General features: G+C 40.2%; 2 protein-coding genes and 1 non-coding gene across 4 annotated transcripts in view; all 3 read left to right on the top strand.

Moving 5' to 3' along the window:
- The window catches only part of LOC145399939 (uncharacterized), a 152693-nt gene that overhangs the window by 101434 nt on the left and 31770 nt on the right, over window positions 1-19489 (top strand). The gene's annotated exons all lie outside the window — the stretch shown is intronic.
- Window positions 1-19489, top strand: part of EMC1 (ER membrane protein complex subunit 1) — a 63876-nt gene that overhangs the window by 17376 nt on the left and 27011 nt on the right. Inside the window, exons 13-18 of one of the 2 annotated variants that reach the window (XR_013897378.1) lie at window positions 602-797; window positions 923-1071; window positions 5389-5595; window positions 6296-6494; window positions 7229-7466; window positions 7565-9394. Coding sequence is in view for 1 of the 2 variants with exons in the window: in XM_080272453.1 (XP_080128579.1) it covers window positions 602-797; window positions 923-1071; window positions 5389-5595; window positions 6296-6494; window positions 7229-7389 (912 nt within the window). In the remaining variant the exon portion in view is untranslated. Of the gene's footprint in view, window positions 1-601; window positions 798-922; window positions 1072-5388; window positions 5596-6295; window positions 6495-7228; window positions 7467-7564; window positions 9395-19489 lie in introns of those variants that run through there. The other variant, XM_080272453.1, reaches the window with a different exon arrangement.
- On the top strand, window positions 18775-18893 carry LOC145403329 (5S ribosomal RNA). The gene has a single exon (XR_013897978.1). It is a non-coding gene; the product is annotated as a 5S ribosomal RNA (ribosomal RNA).

The following is a 19489-nucleotide window of genomic DNA, read 5'->3' on the forward strand; positions in this document are numbered from 1 at the left end:
TTTGGACATAGGGGTGAATGGAGATGACTAGTCAGAAAGAGCAGCCCCATATAAACATGGGCAAAGCTGCGGAAGAAGAAGAAGAAGAATATAGAAAGAAGTTAGGTGAAGTCCTTTGTATTAGGGATTTTAAGCCCCTCATGGGGCAACATAGGATTGGATGATGGATGGATGGAATGCTGGAATTAAATATGAGTAAGAAAGAGAATCAGCAGATGTGTAGTGTGAAGAAGATGTGGATGTTTAGGTTGATAAAAGAGTAATGAGTATGATATCCCCTGTATCTCAGTGTGCCCAAAAAAGAAATGTCATTAACTCCTAAAGGTTGGTCCCCATTCTGGAACGTTTGTTGTGGGGACATCGGTCCCTGTTCCAGAACGTTTAGACACGTACGTTTTCAGCCACTGCTCTGCAATAAATAATTATAGGACATTGGAACACTACCATACTCATTTTAAAGCTAAAGAGGTTTAATAGTTTTCATAGGAGCAATTTTTGAAAAATCACCTATTTTTTGCAAAAATACCCACTCCTCACGGTTGATTTTATAAACAATGCCCAACCCTGAGGGGTTAATTGTTTTGGGTCTTATACATTGCAGAACTTGGTACTGCGTGAAGTATGGCGTGTGAATGTAGGAGGCAGTGGTGGTGTGATCACGGGTGTGTATGGGAAGCTGGCATGGGAGAAGGTTCACTCCCCTGGCCGTGTCCTGGCTGACCGTTCAGTCCTCTACAAATACGTCAACCCCAACCTGGCTGTCGTTACCACCCAGGGCTACGACCACCTCAGCAAGAGTGAGCTTGATTACTCTTTATTGGATGTAAAGTTTTATATAGAGCATTACAACTGACTTGAGAAAGAAGCCAGCATAATGCTGATGAGGATGAGGATGATAATGATGATGGTTTTCACTACACAGACACACTAACCCTGTACTTGGTGGACACTGTGAGTGGTGCAGTGATCGAATCAGTGAGCCACAAGAAAGTTTCCGGGCCAATACATGTCGTCCACTCAGAGAATTGGGTTGTGTACACCTTCTTCAATGACAAGTATCGCCGCTTTGAGGTGAGTAAACTTGAACCCAGCGGACCCTAGAAGACCAGCCACATTAGCTGGCTGCTCCCAGAGATTTTTCCTTATGGTTATGTTGAAAGATTGTCTTGTGATAATGTGGTGCATGAGGTGAGTAAGTCTGTTGTGGTGTTGGAGGGGGGGGTTGCATTTCAATGTGGGCATAGTAAACTGTTTGTTTGTAGATTGTATTTGATGTTGATACTGTTAGGTGATCACATGTCTTTTGTTTTTTTTATACCAAGCCACTTGCCTTCATTTTATTTTTTCCCCCCTGGGGAAGGGGGGATAGAATACTTCCCCAGTATTCCCTGCTTGTCGTAAGAGGCGACTAAAAGGGACACTTTTGTCTACATTCTCTTTGCTCTCTTTCTTTCCCTAGTACTTTGTCTGTCCAAACCCTCTGCATTTTACTTTCATTTAGTTAATTTCCTCTCCCCACTGTCTGGTTCCTGCGAGTCACTGGCATTGGCTCCAGGGTAAAATATTTTTCTGCCTAAGAAATCTTGATGAACTCTGGTGACGAAGCAATGGCCCTCAGTCCCGTGCAGCCCTTAAGTGGGCAGGGGGTGCTAAGAATCCCACGGTGTAAAAATAAGTTCATACATCCAAAACGAACCTTAAGAATAGAAAACTGGAATGTTCGAACTCTCAATCAGGCTGGTAAAATGGAAGAACTTATTTCAGTGTTCAAGGAATACAAGATGGGTATTTGTGCTCTTACAGAAACGAGGTTGCTTGGAGTTGATAAAATGAATTTGGAAGATGGTATTACTATGTTGGTTTCTGGTAGGAGTGATGGAAATCATTACCAAGGAGTAGGCTTACTGCTGAGTAGAGATGCTTGCAAGGCAGTATGTGAGTTTGAACCAATTAATGAGCGCTTGCTTTATGCTCGTTTTAAATCTGACCATGGTAATATCAGTATGGTTGTAGGGTACGCTCCGACAAATGAGGCTGCTGATGAAATGAAGGATGACTTTTATAAGAAGCTGCAGGATGTAGTGAATAGAGTGGCAAGACATGATGTGTTAGTTTGCATTGGTGATTTTAATGCGATTGTTGGCAGTAGTAGGGATGGCTTTGAAGATTGTATGGGTAAGGAGGGTGTTGGTATAAGGAATGAAAATGGGGTGCGACTTGGAAGCTTTTGTTTGGCAAATGACCTTATAATTGGTGGAACTATCTTTGAGCATAGAAAAATACATAATACTACTTGGATTTCACCATGTGGTAAATATTGTAACCAGATTGACCACATTGCATTTAGCAGAAGGCATAGGAGTTATCTGCAAGATGTTTGCGTAAGGAGGGGGGCAGATATAGGTAGTGATCATCAACTTGTTGTGTCAAAGATTAAAATAAAACTTAAGAGAAACGTTAATGGTAATTGTACAGGAGGTAATAATTATGATTTGGTTGAGCTGAGAAGTGATGAGAGCACGAGGGAAAAGTTTCGATGGGAATGTAGGAACAGGTTTCTAGTCCTGCAGACTTTGATGGAATCTGAAGACAATGATATTAATCAAATGTGGAGAGAGGTAAAAGAGGTTTTGCATGAAAGTCCTAAGGTTACCATTAAGAAAAGGGAAAAGCGAGAAGGAAAAAGTGGATGTCAGATGAAACATGGAATGCAATTCAGAAAAGGAAAGAGGCTAAGTTAAGAAGTGAAGAACAACATGTTGATGGCCAGGTAGTTGAAGTACTTAGAGGAAAGTACTGGAGTTTACATTCTGAAGTAAAAAAACTCATTAGACATGATAAGAGGAGACTATATGATGAAAAGGCGACAGAGACAGAAATAAAATTATGTAAAAATGACGGTCAGAGCACAAGAGCAGCGTATCAGGCCATAAAGGAGTTAACTGGGACTGAAAAGAGAGGGAAGGAAATACCTGTACGAGATAGAAATGGTAATTTGATGACTAAAGATCTGGATATAAAAGGAAGGTGGAAAGAGCACTTTGAATCTGTTCTAAATAGACCAATCCCAGCTGAAGAGGACATGTTGCCAGCCGAGAGAGCTTTGCAGATAGAAACGGGATATAACTTTGGAAGAGGTAGCAAAATCTATAAAAGAGTTAAAGAATTTTAAGGCCCCAGGAGAGGATGAAATATTCCCTGAAATGCTTAAGGTGGAAAATGACGAGTTGATGAATGCGCTCTTGAAACTTTTTAATGTGGTTTGGGATAATGGTGAATTTCCAAAAGAGTGGAAAAATGGAGTGATTATAAAAATACTAAAAAAGGGAGATTTAAGTGTAAGTGGCAGTTGGAGGGGGATAACTTTGACACCTGTAGTTGCAAAAGTCTTTTCCAAAATCTTGTTGAACAGGATAGAGCCAGTAATTGATAAAATTTTAAGAGAAGAACAAGCGGGATTTAGAAAGGGTCGAGGTTGTAATGATCAGATTTTTATTGTAAGGCATCTAATGCAACAAGCTACTGAGATGAAAATCTTAGTATGTGTTTTGTGGATTTTGAAAAGGCGTTTGATAGTGTTTCACGTGGAGCTATGTTGAAAATTATGAGATTCTATGGTATACCAGAAAAGTTTGTAAATATTATTAAAGGCTTGCATGAAGGTACTTTTTGTAAGGTAATGGTGGGTGGTTCTTTGAGTGATCCATTTCAAGTTAGATCAGGAGTGATTCAAGGAGGAGTTCTTTCGCCATTGTTGTTTGTTTTGGTTATGGATTATGTTATGAAAAAGGTTGTAAGGAGAACAGGTGCAGGAATTAACTGGAAAGAAAATAAGAAGCTGATGGATTTGGACTATGCTCATGATATTGTACTGATTTGTGGAAGTATTTACGAGATGCAGAGGGTGCTTGATTGTCTGGTGGAGGAAGGAGAAAAAGTGGGATTGGTAATAAACTATGGAAAGACTGAAATGATTAATATGAACTTGGAGAACCAAATCGATTGTGTAATTGGGAATAATGTGGTGAAGAATGTAGAAAACTTTAAATATCTGGGAACGATTGTATCATCTAATGGATCATTAAACAATGAAATTGAGGAGAGGATTAGACAGGCTTGGCGAGCTGTTGGAATGTTGAAATTTGTTTGGAATAATAATATGCTTTCGGTACATACTAAAGTGAAAATTTACAAGTCTATGGTTAGACCAGTTTTAATGTACGGGCATGAGTCATGGTACAGTACAATTGCAACAGATCAGAAAGTATTAGGATTTGAAAAAAAATACTGAGAAGGATTCTTGGGGTAAAGTGGCAAGACAGAGTTACAAATTCAAGAGTAAGGGATATTACGAGAGAGTGGAACCAGTTAATGAATATGTGAGACTGTCTCACTGGAAGTGACTGGGGCACATATACAGAAAAGAAGGTAGTTTAATACAGGATGTGCCAGAGTGGACTGCTAGAGGAAGAAGAAGTAGAGGTAGGCCGAGGGAAACCTGGTTGAGGACAATGAAAAAAGAAGCAGGAGAGGAGTGCTGGTGGGACCTGAAGGAGATGGCAAGAGACAAATATTGGTGGAGAGAGTTCATTGAGGCCCTATGCATCCCATGGGGTGCCACAGGAAATGATTGATTGATTGATTGATTTTTCTATACCTGTACTTGTATACCCCACAGGCACTGGTGTGACTTTCCAGCATACAGTATTCCTCAAAAATAACAATTCCTTGACAGTCTGTATTGTTGAGATAAAGGGATTCAAAACATGCATTCAGCATACTCTAGGTTTTGAAGCTGCTAACATTCAGTATGGTTTACTTTGTTCTTACTACAGACAAGGCATGCTCAAAATTCAAAGATGAAAGGCTGCAAGCACTGGGAATGTAATTCATATTACAGCATATAGTTACAATGCAAGAAGTATCAACATGCCAATACTCCTCATCTTTACCACCCCAGGTTGGGTGACTGGCTTTGTTTGTGTGTATTTTACATCGTGAATTTGTGTCAAATTAGAAATGGAGGTGCAAAATTATGTGTCGAGGAAAAACTTAGCGGCCGTGCAGGGGTGAGATTGCATCATGAGATGGCTTCATGTTTTTTCATTGCATTTATAATTTTTTGTGTTTGTAAAGGCTTCAACATGCTTGCATGTGTTCACCCTTTATATGTAAATCCTACCATTCCCATTTCTGTAGTAGCTGGAATTATGATGATGATGATAAATTTGGTTGTGGAATATATATGTGCATAGAATTCTGTATATTTCTTGAAGAGAGGATGGATAGTAATTACTTGAAGTAGTGTGTTTACATTTTACATAGTTACTATATTTAGCTATGAGTTTTGTAGAGAATGACTGTTATAGTGATTTATTTTTTGTACAGGTTACATCACTGGAACTGTTTGAGGGATTAAGTCAGGCCAACGCCACTGCTTTCTCCTCCTTGGGTGGACGTGCTACCCCACCCATCCTTGAGCGACAGGCATACATCCTGCCTGTGGGCATCCAGGCAGCCACACACACCACCACGGAGAAGGGCATCACAACTAAATTCATCCTCTTTGCCCTCCAGACTGGGAATGTCATGCAGGTGCAGATGAAAGCGGTTATAGTATAATAAGTCCTTGTTGTAGAGTACCTTGTTTTTGACATGTTTTTTTTGCATTCTGGAGCGAATGAATTATTCACTGGCCAAAGGCATTGTCTGTTGGAGGAAGTATACCAGTTATTGTTGTACTGTGTCAGTGGTGAAGTATCAAGTTGCAAGGCTTATTGTGGTATTTTATCCATGCAGTGCAGATGACATCTCTTTTAGTTTGTGTTTGCTGGTTCCAAATGGTTTCATTCAACACAGGAAATGCCTTTCTTGCTGATGGGATACACTAAGACAGTATCTAATTTCTCCAGTTCAAAAACTCAATCCTAAGCTGAATAAAATCATCAGGAGATGACAAGTACAAAATTAAATAGATATTCTCGGTGTTAATGGAATAAGCAAGAGGTCATAATTAACTATGTATATCTTCCAGTCTCTTGCCTGTTGTCACAACTTAAGAAAGTTTCTCAACAAAAGAGCCTGTTAACATTTTTGTCCCTACTCAGTAGTGATATCTTCTTCCATGACATGTGTCCTTCTTTCATATACTCCCTGACTTTATGCTTCCACCTCATACTTGGTGTGCGTATTCTTCAAACCATTCCATACTCACACTCTCCTTTTCATTCCTTCATCCATATACACTCCATATTACAGGTTATGATTTGCCTCACTGACTTATTCTTGTCCCCAGATGTCCAAGTGGCTCTTGGACCCACGGCGACCAGTAACCGGGGGTCCACGAGAGGAGGGACTTATGCCTTACATCCCAGAGCTAAGATTGGCCCCACATGATATGATTACCTACAACAATAGTCTTCCCCGGGTCTCTGGTATCTTCACAGCACCTACTGGTCTCGAGTCTGCCTGTATTGTGTTGGTTTATGGTTTGGGTGAGTGCCAGCTTAACATTACAGCCATATTCTGAGAAATGAGGATGTGACTGGTGTAGGCAAATCCCATTTTACTGATGTTCATATGTGGAATCCCAAGCATAAAATGTTATAGACTTTATTTAGATTTTGAAGGGTAACTGTTCCAGTGCATGATACATGAGTACTATGTAGCTAATTGTGGGAGGCTTTTTGAGTGTAGAATGAGAAGCACATTTGAATATTTGTGTTGTTGTGGCAGTGTTTATGAGTGAGTCTGTAAACATCATTTAAGGAACATTAAGTGTAGTTACTACAGACACCAGCTCTTAATTTTTTTTATTATATCAGCCTGGTGTCCCTCTTTTCTCTTTCAACAGACCTATTCTACACATATACAGTTTAATTCCAGGGGGTGGTTGTGGTTTGTTCTTCACTTTGTGCCACTGGGCAAGCAATTGGTCATTCTTGCCTTATATGTCTGGAGTGAGCAGCCCAGCCCTGGGCCCCCATGCTCCTAATGAGATAATATTGGATTGGATGAAGAACATTTTCCCTACAGTATCTTTCTTGTTGACACATCCTTCTTTTTCAGACCTGTTCTGCTCGTGTATGTTCCCCAGCAAAAAGCTTAATGTGGTGAGGGATGACTTTGACCCCTGGCTATTGAGGGAACAAATCTTAGGTGTATAATTACAAGACACTCATTCTTTACCTGTTTACCTTTGCTTGTTGACACTTTTCTCTTTTTCCAGACCTGTTCTACACACGCATGTTCCCCAGCAAGATGTTCGATGTGCTGAAGGATGACTTTGACCACTACTTGATTGGGGGTGCTGTGTTGGCGCTCCTGGCTGCTGCCCTCACCACCCGAAAGCTGGCACAACGGAAGGCACTCAAACAAGCATGGAAGTAGATGTCTGGGCCCGGTTGATGCACAGGTAAACTTATGATCAGTTCCTTGTCATAAATAAGATAATTATGTGGGGATGAGTGAGGCCGGTCACTCTCATCTTAAATGTCGGGACCAACTGCCTAGCCCCGGACTCCTACACTCCTCATGGGGCAATGTAGGATTGGATGATGGAAAGTGGGGAATAAAAAATTGACTAAGAGAGATGAAGGTGGTAAGGTGGACAGAAAATGGAAAGGCAAGAGGTAAATCATGAAAAAGGTTTGGGGGGGGGGGGCATGTACCTAAGGCAGGGTGGAATGTTGTTGGAGGTGGAGTCTTAACTGAATAGGGACAAAACTGCCTGAAGTTCTTTTACTGGAGCTACCATTAATAGGATGTTTCTTTTGGTATTTTATACATAAACAGGTGATAACATAGAAAGTACTGTAAATAGGAAGTATCAGCAGAGTTAGGATATCAATTATTCAGGCAAAGACAGCATCAAGTGTAAATATTGATAGATTTTTGTTCACCTACTTGTTAGAAGTCATGTGATAATAAGCATTTAGTGATCTGATGAGTTAACACAAAGTTTCAGCTGATTTCATACAGAAATTACATTTGCTGATAGTGTATATATATATTAGATAGCTCAGGCATTTGATGTGTATTAAAGAAGCTTCATTAATCGTGGGGTATGAAGTTTACAGTCGATAACTTTTCTTTGGTAAGGATGATGAACAAAATTGAGCAAAGTGAGTGTTGCAGAGCTCACATGTCATGGCCACTGAGTAAATGCCCAGGATAAAAAGTAGGTCCTGGTTGTTGGATAATGTGAGTTTTCAGATAAATTCTATGCCATTAATGGAGTATTTTATTGTGGTTATCAAAGTTTGTATTTTAGTTAAACAGAATGATGGATGATGCTTAACCTCTTGAAGCTGGGTGATATTGTTTTGGAGTTTATTCCTTCTTCCTAAAGATGATTTTATTCAGTTTTGGAGACTTTTGGAAGGAGAGGAATTAAATATACAGTAGTCCTAATAAACCCTTCCAGTACCAGAGACCTTTCTTAAGTTAAATATGAATTAACTGGTAAGAGCAAGAATAACTGTAAAGGATATCACCCAGATGCATGGGGTCAAGTCACTATAAAGGTCATGAAGCGAGGTTGGGATATTGGTAAAATAGCTTATGTGCCACCCTGTATATTGTCTCCATTTTAACAGATTCATTAGTACAGCAATCCCTTGTTACATTATGAACCAGTATGTGATGACTCACTTATACGATGACAAAAAGGTGAGGACTTTTTTCGATATATGATAGAATTTTTGCTTTTATGATGATTATGATCCTTTAGGAAGCCTCACTGATCAATATATGATCGTAATTTTTGCCATTATAATCGCCTTTACCAAGTTCACGGTCATTTGTCGCTGTCAGGTATATTAGTGTCAGTGATGTAACATTAGTGTGGTGAGGGGGTTCAGGCAGCAAGTGAAGTGCCGTGAAGTGAAATAACTACCTGTTTAGGCGAGTTGGAAACTTGTCTTTAGACTTGGTTGGGTGGGTGACCTTTGGTCAAGAATGTCTCCCCACTGAACTCATGTTATAATTGACGATATACAATAAATCATCATGCTCTGGATTTTTTAAAAATGGTATTCACATCATAAAGCAAGGGCATGTTGTATGCAGAACTAAGAGATGTATGTGGTTATGTAACTAAGAAGAATGTGATGTACAGAGGTTCATATTTATTCATACAGTGAATGGTAATGTTCATCATGTAGCACTATACTGCATATGTGATTCTTTCATACTACAGTAATGTAACTTCATATTGTTACATCCAGGTGTGTGTTATAGTATATGGTATTGTTAATTCAAGTTTATATTTTGTTATTCTCAGATGTCTGTATATACAGTATATATACTGGATTTTGCGTTGCTCTGCTCAGAAAGACATAGGATGCCAAAGCTGAAATATAACTACTAAATGATGGCCACATAGAATTTATTTTGCCTTGCAGTTACTCTGTCTCTTTTACCTCCAGGAAATAAACATGGGCTTTATAGTCCACAGAATGCCACTTGGGAGTGATTAATCATTCTTGCAGAACCACCTGTAGTATGATGACATCAAATATTTTGTTATTGCTGTCTCCAGACAATTTTCTCTTTATGACAAGCATTTTGAACTGGAAGGATTAGATGTAATCTTCATTAATCCCCTCACTGCAAGGTGTCTTCCCAAAGTTGAATAAAAGTATCTAATGTTCCAAGAAATAGAAAAAAAATACTGTACATCACTATAGTTGTTTTTGTTGTTGAGAAACGCCAGTCTGTCAGGCTAAGCAGACCCATCAGCCGAAGGCCAGCATTGCAGGGCTGTCTTGTACAGTGAACGGTTCCCTTGTGGCACACAGCGCCTTGCAACAGTGAGGCGTGGGGAAAAGACATCCTTATAGAGTGAAGGAGTTAAATATTGAGACTGAGTAGCCTGATCCTGGGTCCCCTGTGTTCTTGATGAGGCAATAAAGGTGTAATGCCTTGATCCACTATTATATTGCTGAAATTTTAACAGCAAGTTCCTTGCTTTGAAGGGAAGTCCTGATGACATTTAAAGATGGGTCACTGACCTGGTACCCCAGATGACATTGCATTATTGAAGAACTTGTATTCACCTCTTTGGGATTGAAACCAGTATATAGAACAGTTGACTCTCCCTGACTGGTGCCTTAGACCACAAGAATGACATTGTATATAAAATTTCCAAGTCCTTTTAGTTCATTGGTTTTGGTTCAGGATCACTGAAAAACTAAACTAGAGAGGAAGATATGGCAAAAGTAAATAAAGAGGAGCACTCAGAGAGACCAACAATGCACCCTATAATTAGTCAAATGTCTTTACCCATGATCAGTTGTTCTCAGAATCAAATCACTTCATTCCTATCGAACCACAAACCCTTCCATCAACTTCAGTCTGAGCTGGAACAAAATTGTTTGAAATGACCTTACCATGTGACCTTGTCCTTTGACCTGTTTTTCTTAATACCAAATTGCCTAATTCTTGCTTGACCCTCAACATTTCCACCAAGTTTGGTTCAAATAAAATCAAAACTGTGTTGTAGTGTTTACCCAGGGACAGAGACACACACAGGAGCAAAAAACAATGCTCTCCCCAAGGGCAAAAGGAATTAATTTTCTTGGAGAATACTGCTACTGATACGTAGTAAGTATGGACATACTTTGTTCAGGTGCCTGGAACAGGAAAAAAAAAATTCAAAGCATGGTAAAGCTTGTTTGAGAATTTTTAAATTAAATGCATATTCTTTTTACTATATACCTTTATTTCCCTGGGTAGTCAGTTTACCAGTCTTATTAGTGCCAGAGTTAGGTAGCCTTTGATGCCAACCACAGCTTTTAGCCCCAGTCAAGCCTCACTTAAAGTCCAGGATGTGTGCTGGCAAAGTGCTGCATTAAATGAAACAACTTCAAGCAAGGCTTGCTGTTTAGAAGTCATATAACATTAATTTTTAACTTCAAAATTGCTGTATAATGAGTAAAGGAATTCTGAAGTGAAAAACAGATCATACTTCATCAGCAGCTTAAAAATTAAACAAAGCCTACTTTGGCAGAGCCACTGTAATCATGAATCATGACACTATATACACTGTACTTTAGTACAGTCAATTTCCATAATATTTCAGGAATGTGTTCCAAAATGTTACAACTTTTACTGTAAATTGGGTTGTTGGTGTTTATGTGGTCCCAGTCTCATCAGGATGTGAAACAGTGGACTGCAGGTTAAGTCTGATCTGCAACCATCCTCATTTTAAGGGATAGAGATGGACTTGTGGGAACATCAGTGAATTTTGTCAGATCATGTTAATGTGAAGTACAAGAATATGATGTATTTGCCCTTTTTTTAAGTACAAGAGCAAATACATCACATTTGATGGATGGATGAATGAATTTACTGCTTCAGATAAGAAACAGGGAAATGGGCATGGAAATAAAAAGGTCGCTGCATGACAATATTGTGATACCAAATCTAATGTATGGAAGTGAAGCTAGAACCATGATAGAAGGACACAAGTCAAGAGTGAGGGCAGTGGAAATTAGTTATTTGAGAGCATGTGGAGTTACATGGAGAGACACTGACAATTGAGGAAGTGAAGGAGTGATGTGGTGTGGATGTGACAGAAAACTTAAGGAGAAATACTTTGAGGTGGTTTGGCTATGTGGAGAGGATGGAGAGCAAAAGACTAATGAAGAAAGTTTGTGTGAATGAGATGGAGGGGGGAGGCCAAGGATAAGATGGAGAGGGGGAGAGGGAGGGGGAGGCCAAGGATAAGATGGAGGGATGGAGTGGAGAGGTATATGAGAGAGGGGGATGTGAGCTGAGAGCAGGGCAGTGAAATGGTGGGGGACATGGCAACATGGATGTTCAAGCATCTTGATACATGAGGTACCCTGTGATTAAGCCCCTGGTTGCCAGAACTGGTTACTATTTAGCAGTCCTTCTACCCAGGCATAGTTGGTAGTTGTTGCTTAACTATTAAAATCAGTCTCCTTCCCCAATTATATATTTGATATATTTGGTACTAGTAGAAAGCACCAGCATTCAATTTCAAGATGCTGTCCAGTTGAGGATGTAGTGTCATGTGTGGTAGTAGTTTAAATAAAGGTAACTTTTTTGGTGTTTTAGGCCAGTCATCACCACTAGCGGCACCCTCTCAGTCTGTCATTCCATTTTGTATAACATTTCCAAGTACTTTTAACATATTTAGTACAGAACCAAGAGAAACCAATGACTTTCTGCTTCAAAATGCCGTTGAATTGAGTTACTGTGTTGCATGTGTGAGGAGCAAGGGCAGGTTAACTGAAGATAACTTCTTATGCTTTGACAGCAGACCCAACCATAACCACTACCTGCTTGTTATCAGCTTTCCATTAGTTTCATGTCTGCACGGTCTTGGATGTGGGTAGATGATGTTTTCTTCTTCCTGGCATTTAGAGGTGACTATTTGTGACTTACTAATTTGGAACTGAAATTTTGTCATGCCTCAGTTGATAACACATGATGTTTGGTATCAGGGAAGGCAATGTCATTGGCTGAAGACAGTTGGCATCCAGAGGTTGATTGTAACTACCATGCATTACCCTTGGTATTTTCAGTACTTTGAGCATGAAATTTAGAATTTGGGCATTTTAACATCAACTGATGCTGGTGGCATGGATATAACCCGGTAGCTCTGTTTCCCAGTTATACAAATGCTCCCTAGCTCAATCCTGTCTTCTGAAAGAGGGATGGTGGACTGCAGGAGAGGGGTAACTTCAGCTTCCAGTCCATTGGGTTCACGTTTCAAATGAGCCTGGGGTTGCAAGAACTACTAATATGTATCCACATATTTTTTTTTTTTTTTTTTTTTTTTTTTTTTTTTTTTTTTAGCCCACATGCATAGTGCAAGGCAGTTATTCACTGGATATGGTGTGTGTATCTGTTAGCAAGATTATGGTAAAACGTGGACCAAACTGCATCAAATATAGAACAATGACTAAGGAGGATCAAAAAAGCAAATGATTAAATTTTGGTCAAAATTGGTCGTAGGTCAGAGCAATCAGTTTAAATCTGGTTTAGATCAATCTGTGGAAAAGTTGGGGATCAGGAAAAGCTGAAGTGTTTCAAAGTGAGAATGTTTAGTCAGAAGCAGAGGTCAGGGTATGGATTATTTTGAGAACAATAGGTCAGTGGTCAAGGTCACAGTAAGGTCAACCTAGGCACTTTTGATGTGATTGGATCAAGCTTGGTAGAGGAGTTGAGGGTCAGGCAAGGATGAAATCATTCAGTATTGATAATAGCTCAAAAATCAAGGTCACAGGGCAGGATCAAAGGTCAGCCATAAACCAGTTGTAAGGTACGGGTCTTGCATTCTCAGGATGCTTTTTTTTTTTTTTTTTTTTTTTTTTTTTTTCCAATGAAACAGAGGAGTGAGGGACCGACTCAAAAGGTGCAAGAGAGCTTCATATGCTGACAGGAATACTAGACCGCACATAACTGGGCCTGGCTTCACATACAGTCTTACGATCAAGAGATTCTCGAGCATACAGGTATTTACGATCGATTCCTTATATCTTAGATTTGTTTCTGCAGAAAAACTGAAGACATGGGAATTTTCTATTCTCCTTTTTTTATGGGGGCAAGGTGGCACAGTGGTAGAGAATCGGACTCGGGACCGGGGGGTCGTGAGTTCAAGCCATGCCCGGTATCTGCCGTGGCGGGAGGGGTAGTGCGCTCCTGTCACCTAGCAGGGCTATATTATCTAATAAGGTCTAGCTCGGGGAAACATTTCCCTTTCCCTTTATTCTCTTTTTTTCTTTGCTCTACTCAAAACAACAGCTGTGACATTTTCCCTCGTAACCAGGAATTGTTCATGGCGAAATATGGAAGACAAGGAAAGATTATACTGTAGTTATGTCAAAAATAATAACGACAGGGAAGCCATCGAAAATGCCTTTGGGAACCCCAACATTAGGAATGAGCGCAGAATCTTCGCATGTGTCTACTTTTTCCTGTGAGGCCAAATCTAAGCTAGTCATACTCTCGTAGGTTAACTATACAGTGGGGTCTCTATAATTAATAACGAGGCCACAAACAGCACTTCGTTACGTCGGCTCTTATCGCGGAAGTGGAAATGCCAGTATACTCGGAACGTTTGGTTATCTAAGAGGGAGAGAGATTTCGAAGATTTTCAAAGATGTATTGAGGGCAATCCCCATCGATCCCTTTCAAGGCATATATACATATATATATATATATAGAGAGAGAGAGAGAGAGAGAGAGGAGGAGGGGGAATTTAAAGCGGAAGTGCCATTGTGCCTCAAACGTATGGTGCGTGAGAGAGCGAGAGACAAACAGACAGGTTTAAAACGGAAATGCCACTCTGCCCCAAACGTTTGGTGCCTGAAAGAGAGAGAGAGAGATTAAAACGAAAAAACCATTGTACTCTGTTTTGATGCTCAGAGAGAGAGAGAAATTAACACGAAAATACCATTGTACCCTATAAATGTGTGGTGCCTCAGAGAAAGAGAGAGAAAGATTAAAACGAAAATCCCATTGTACCCAAATGTTTGGTGCTCAGAGACCTAACGTTTTGTGCCAGAGGAGGGGGGGGAGGGTTGTAAGCTTTTCGAACGTAAGAAGTTTCGATTAGGCCTATTATGTGTACATAATTCTTGATGTCGCATCATTCTGTCCCTTGCATCCGATTGATATTAAGTTTCACCCTTCCTGCCATCAGGCAATATTATACTACAACAGAAAGGACTCGTACTGAAGGGTTGATTGACTGAACTATGTATTGTTGTAAAGGTATACAGAATACATATACAGCAAAAGGAGGTAGTGGGTCTTGCCACAGTGGTTACAAGTTTGTTGTTAGAAAAAAAAAAAAAAAATGGTCTTGTCTCATACCCCTTTAGCAAATAGAGATGGATTATGTACAACTAGTATATACAATAAAATGCAAAGGAATGCTGAAGATAATCACGCACAGGAGAGAAAAGAAGCACGAGATCAGTATATGGAAGTACAAGTATAGCAGCATTTGCCACAGCCTGGGACGATGACATCACTCCGCCTTATCAGTGGATCGTTTGGGGTGAGTGAGATTGGCAAAAACACCCACTTACACACCACCTTTCTCTCTCTCTCTCTCTCTCTCTCTCTCTCTCTCACAGGTGACAAGTGCACTAAGGCAACTGAGAGATGGTGCCGGGTTCAACTCATATTTTTATTTGCAGGATGTACTGTACAGAGGGACCGTATAATCTCTTCATGTATCTCGGTCGTTCTGCAGTCAGCACCAAGAAGTCTTTAGTAACGAAAGAGAAAATACCATGTGTTTTCCCTCTTCTAGGTTCTGCTGGGCGAGGTTCTTCACTTTTTGTACAAATTATGTAAATACATTATATTATCTTGCTTAAGTTGTTCTAATTAGGGACGACAGCTGACGTATATGGAAATGTTCCTGACTCGTCTGGTTCCCTTTCATATATTGATGTCCCCTATATTAGGTTGTGCCCCGACTGACAGTCACCAGGTGATGAGTGCAGGTATGTAATGTAGAAAGGCATTACATATCTGTAGTCTATGGTGTTCTGTTAGTCGAGGTATTTTTACCATTAGTGTAGGTCTAGCTATTTGTCTCTGTAGGATTTAGTATAGGTTAGCGATTTGTCTGTTAGGTGATTAGTTTTAGGGTCTTTAGATTAGTTTGTCTTTATATTATAAGGTATAAAAAATATAAAACCAAGGAAAAAATTAAAAAAAAATAAAAATACAAAAAAAATAAATAAATGAGATTAAAATTATTATATATATATATGTACGTTTGTATGAAAATGTGTCTGTATGTATGCATGGAAGTGTGTGTGTGTGTGTGTGTGTGTGTGTGTGTGTGTGTGTGTATATATATATATATATATATGTTTGTATATATATGTATATATATTTAAATGTATATACATATATATATTTATACATGGCCTTAATAACCAGGGGCTTCGACCCCAATGGTTGATAGGCCGGAAAAAAAAAAAAAAAAAAAAAAAAATTCTAGGAAGTTCTTGTATCCCTTGTTCTTCCTTCACACCAGGATAGGAGAAGTAGGTCGCAAACTTGTTCAAACGATGACTTCCGGCCATGACTGTAATTTGTTTTTACATGAAGATCTTGACATGGGGAAAACTCAGAACTCCCATTTCCTTGTCTTTCCTGATAAGGCAGATGTATCATCCTATAACTGTCCTTTCTAAACCAAAATCTGTTGTTGTAAGAGGATTAATCAGAGACTGCACATAACTTTCATTGTCCATCCAGGGCAAACAACTCGTACATTCCTTGATCTGGACGTGTTGGATTCTTGATATCAACCGCAGATGACAAATGTATGAGGCATCCTGTTTATGGCGTGGTTTAGTCTGTGTACAGGATGTAGGCTAGCGTCTCGTCATTATAAATGCATGAATGATAATCGCTATAAACGTATATTATATCCATGTACTTTAACCATTTCTTCAATCCTGTTTCCACTCTTAGAGGGTTAGGAAATAAAAAAATTGTGATTGCCTTTAAAAATATTCAGGTGTTGTGGTAAGAATAGAAGTTTAGAGGACTGGTTGCATGAAGGGTACAGTATACGGGAATAAAGGACGTGGTTGGTTTATTTGAGAGCAATGATAAGAATAGCAAAGTGAACATGGGAGTAAAGTTGTTTCTAGACAATATTGTGATCCCCAATGTAATGTATGAAAGTGAAGCTTGGATCTTGCTGGAAGCACAAAAGAGTGAGAGTATTGGAAATTAGATATCAGGGAGGAACATGAGTAGTTACAAGACATTATTAATTGGTAATAAATTATCTAAGAGAATCATGTGGAGTTAGAGGAGAGAGACAAATGATGAAATGAAGGAGCTTTGCTGCTGATGCAGTGTACTGAGAGAGAGAGACTATGAAATGATTTGTCCATGTGGAGAGGATGGAGAATTAAAAAATTGACCAGAATGGTGAATGAGAGTGAAATGGAGGCCGGGGGGGGGGGGAAGGAAGACCGAGAATAATTGGAAGAATGGGAGGCAAGTAGCCTATGTGATAGAGAGGGTGTGAGTAGCGGAAGGGTTGCCAGATGGCAGAGGACAGGGTGACATGGAGGCAGTTCGTTTGTGACCGTCCCCTACAGGTTTAAGGTGTCTAGCAAAATAGGCCTACGAGTATACTGTAGGCGACAGACGACTATGCTATCTCCTGGTGGCAGGGGATGGCGACCATCATCCACTCACTTGATGTAGTGCAACATAATATATCTTCCTTACCTTTATCATCGTTCTGTACGTGTTTCTGCCCTCCCCTCTTCGCTTTTCACCCTTTCCGTCATGTTTTATTACTCTTTACACGTCATGTGGTTTTACACTGAATGATAAGCCTAGGGGTTTCCTGTAACCCAGGACATCACGTACAACGCTGGGTGGTAACCAGATAACTAGATAAGGGAGTGATGTGGAGCTTGCTGTAGTGCCCCCTACTAACTGGGTGAAGCGAATGTGGCGTCCATCCAGTAACCAACCCTCCACACGTTTCCCCGCACTTCGCTGTGGCGAGGTGCTGTCAGTCGCAAGGGAACATCGGTTTACTGTATGGGACGACCCTGCAGGAGCGGTTGCATGCTGTGATTGGTGGGTCTGTTCAGCCAGACAGACCAAGACTGATAAATAACTGTGCTCCTTCCTGACTAAGCCATATCAGTCTTCATGAAACTATTGTACTTTTCAAGACAATTTCTCTCTCTCTCTCTCTCTCTCTCTCTCTCTCTCTCTCTCTCTCTCTCTCTCTCTCTCATACACACACACACACACACACACACACACACAGTGTAGGTGATTCTACATTGACTACAAAATTAATAGTTTCCTGTATCCCAGGAAACCGTTTCCACCTTATAACGAAATGACGCCTGGTGGTTTAGTGGATGAACGCGCTCCAAAAGGGTTGAACCTGTATGGGTTCAGCCTGAGAGATTAAAATAATGCCACGCAGGAGCGAGTAAAGCCTATCACCGTTAATTAACTTACATGTCAAGAATTAGTAGCCTAACCCGGAGTCCCTACACTCTTGTTTTTATGGCTACAATTGGGCAACGCTGGTCCTTTTGCTGGTACAGAACAGTACGTTCACACACACATGACGTGTAAAGACTGCCATGCATCACCAGTTTTATTTTCAATTTGTCAACTGCCTAGGGACAGTATTTTACTAAATTGATTAATAAGAAATTATCCAGTCGTTCGGTACAATATTATATACTGTAATATACAACAGTTGAGTTTTTTTTTAAATTTAAAGCTGAGTAACTGTGGCTGATGGTTGCGCCACTACCCTGTATTGGTCCTGTACGTATAACATGGGGTTGAGCATCCCACATCGGCGCATTGTTGTCCATTCTTCGTAGCGACGTTGGAGCGTACGGAGGTTCGTGGAGGTTCTCTCTTCACAGAAGTTTCACCGGACTTTGTAAGTACTTTCTGCTTGTTATAAGCCGCCAGCTATATTTTCTGATGAACGTGAGGAATATTATAGACGCGCAAAGTATGAATAAATGGGCAGAAAAAGGGAAAGACTTTGGGGTGAGAGCGGGTGACTTGGATGCGAGTCGGGCAGCGGAAGCAGACACATTGTTGGGAAAGCTCGTAGCTGATAATCAAAATGGCTTTCATTCTTAGCTCTGCCGGTAGCTATTTTTCAAGCTGGCTTCCATGATTAGCTCTATTTGTAGTCATTTAACAAGATGATTTCAGTTCTACTGGTAGTTAATTTACGAAGATGGCATTTGTACCTAGTAAGATTGCGGCCATACCACGTTGAGTACACCGCTTCCCGTTCGATCAGCGAAGTTAAGCAACGTTGGGTCTGGTTAGTACTTGGATGGGTGACCACCTGGGAACGCCAGATGCTGTTGGCATAACGTTCTCCCTACGTGTCAAGTGGGGTTGGTGGAGGATTAGTGCCCCTTCCCTGTAAAACAATTAACTCTAACCCTGTTTGGGATACATGGCGTCTGGCAATGAATGAAAAGATTGCTTTCATTATTAGCTGTACCGATTCATGAACCGTACTCAATAATTAATGCTGAAGTAACTTCAAATGAGTTCTCTCAACAAAAGAAGGTGGTAGATCTTACCACACACCTCCTTCAGCAATTAAAATTGTATACAGTCTGTAATGCCAGGTGTTTAAGGCGCGACTTCTCGCTCGTAGAACACCTATTGGGAAGCGGGGTCCTCTTTCGAGACCGAGGCTTAGGACAAATAAGAGAGGCAGGCAATAACCTTTACACGTGTATTACTTAGTCAGACAAGAGACAACAGCAGATGATACAGCACAATATTTGGTCAATTACAAACTCTTATAACTAGATTCTCAGTATCTCGCAGGATACTACAATAGTATGCACTAGGAATAACACTCAAGGCGTAGTGTACAGCTTATGTTTTCCAGGTGCAAAGGGTTATTTGTTAATTATCACAATACGATCCAAGGTGGTTGCGCGTGGGGGGG

Source organism: Coenobita brevimanus, chromosome 6 (genome assembly GCF_032717465.1).
Source record: "Coenobita brevimanus isolate Jiangsu-jjx chromosome 6, ASM3271746v2, whole genome shotgun sequence".
Classification (NCBI taxonomy): Eukaryota; Metazoa; Arthropoda; class Malacostraca; order Decapoda; family Coenobitidae; genus Coenobita; species Coenobita brevimanus.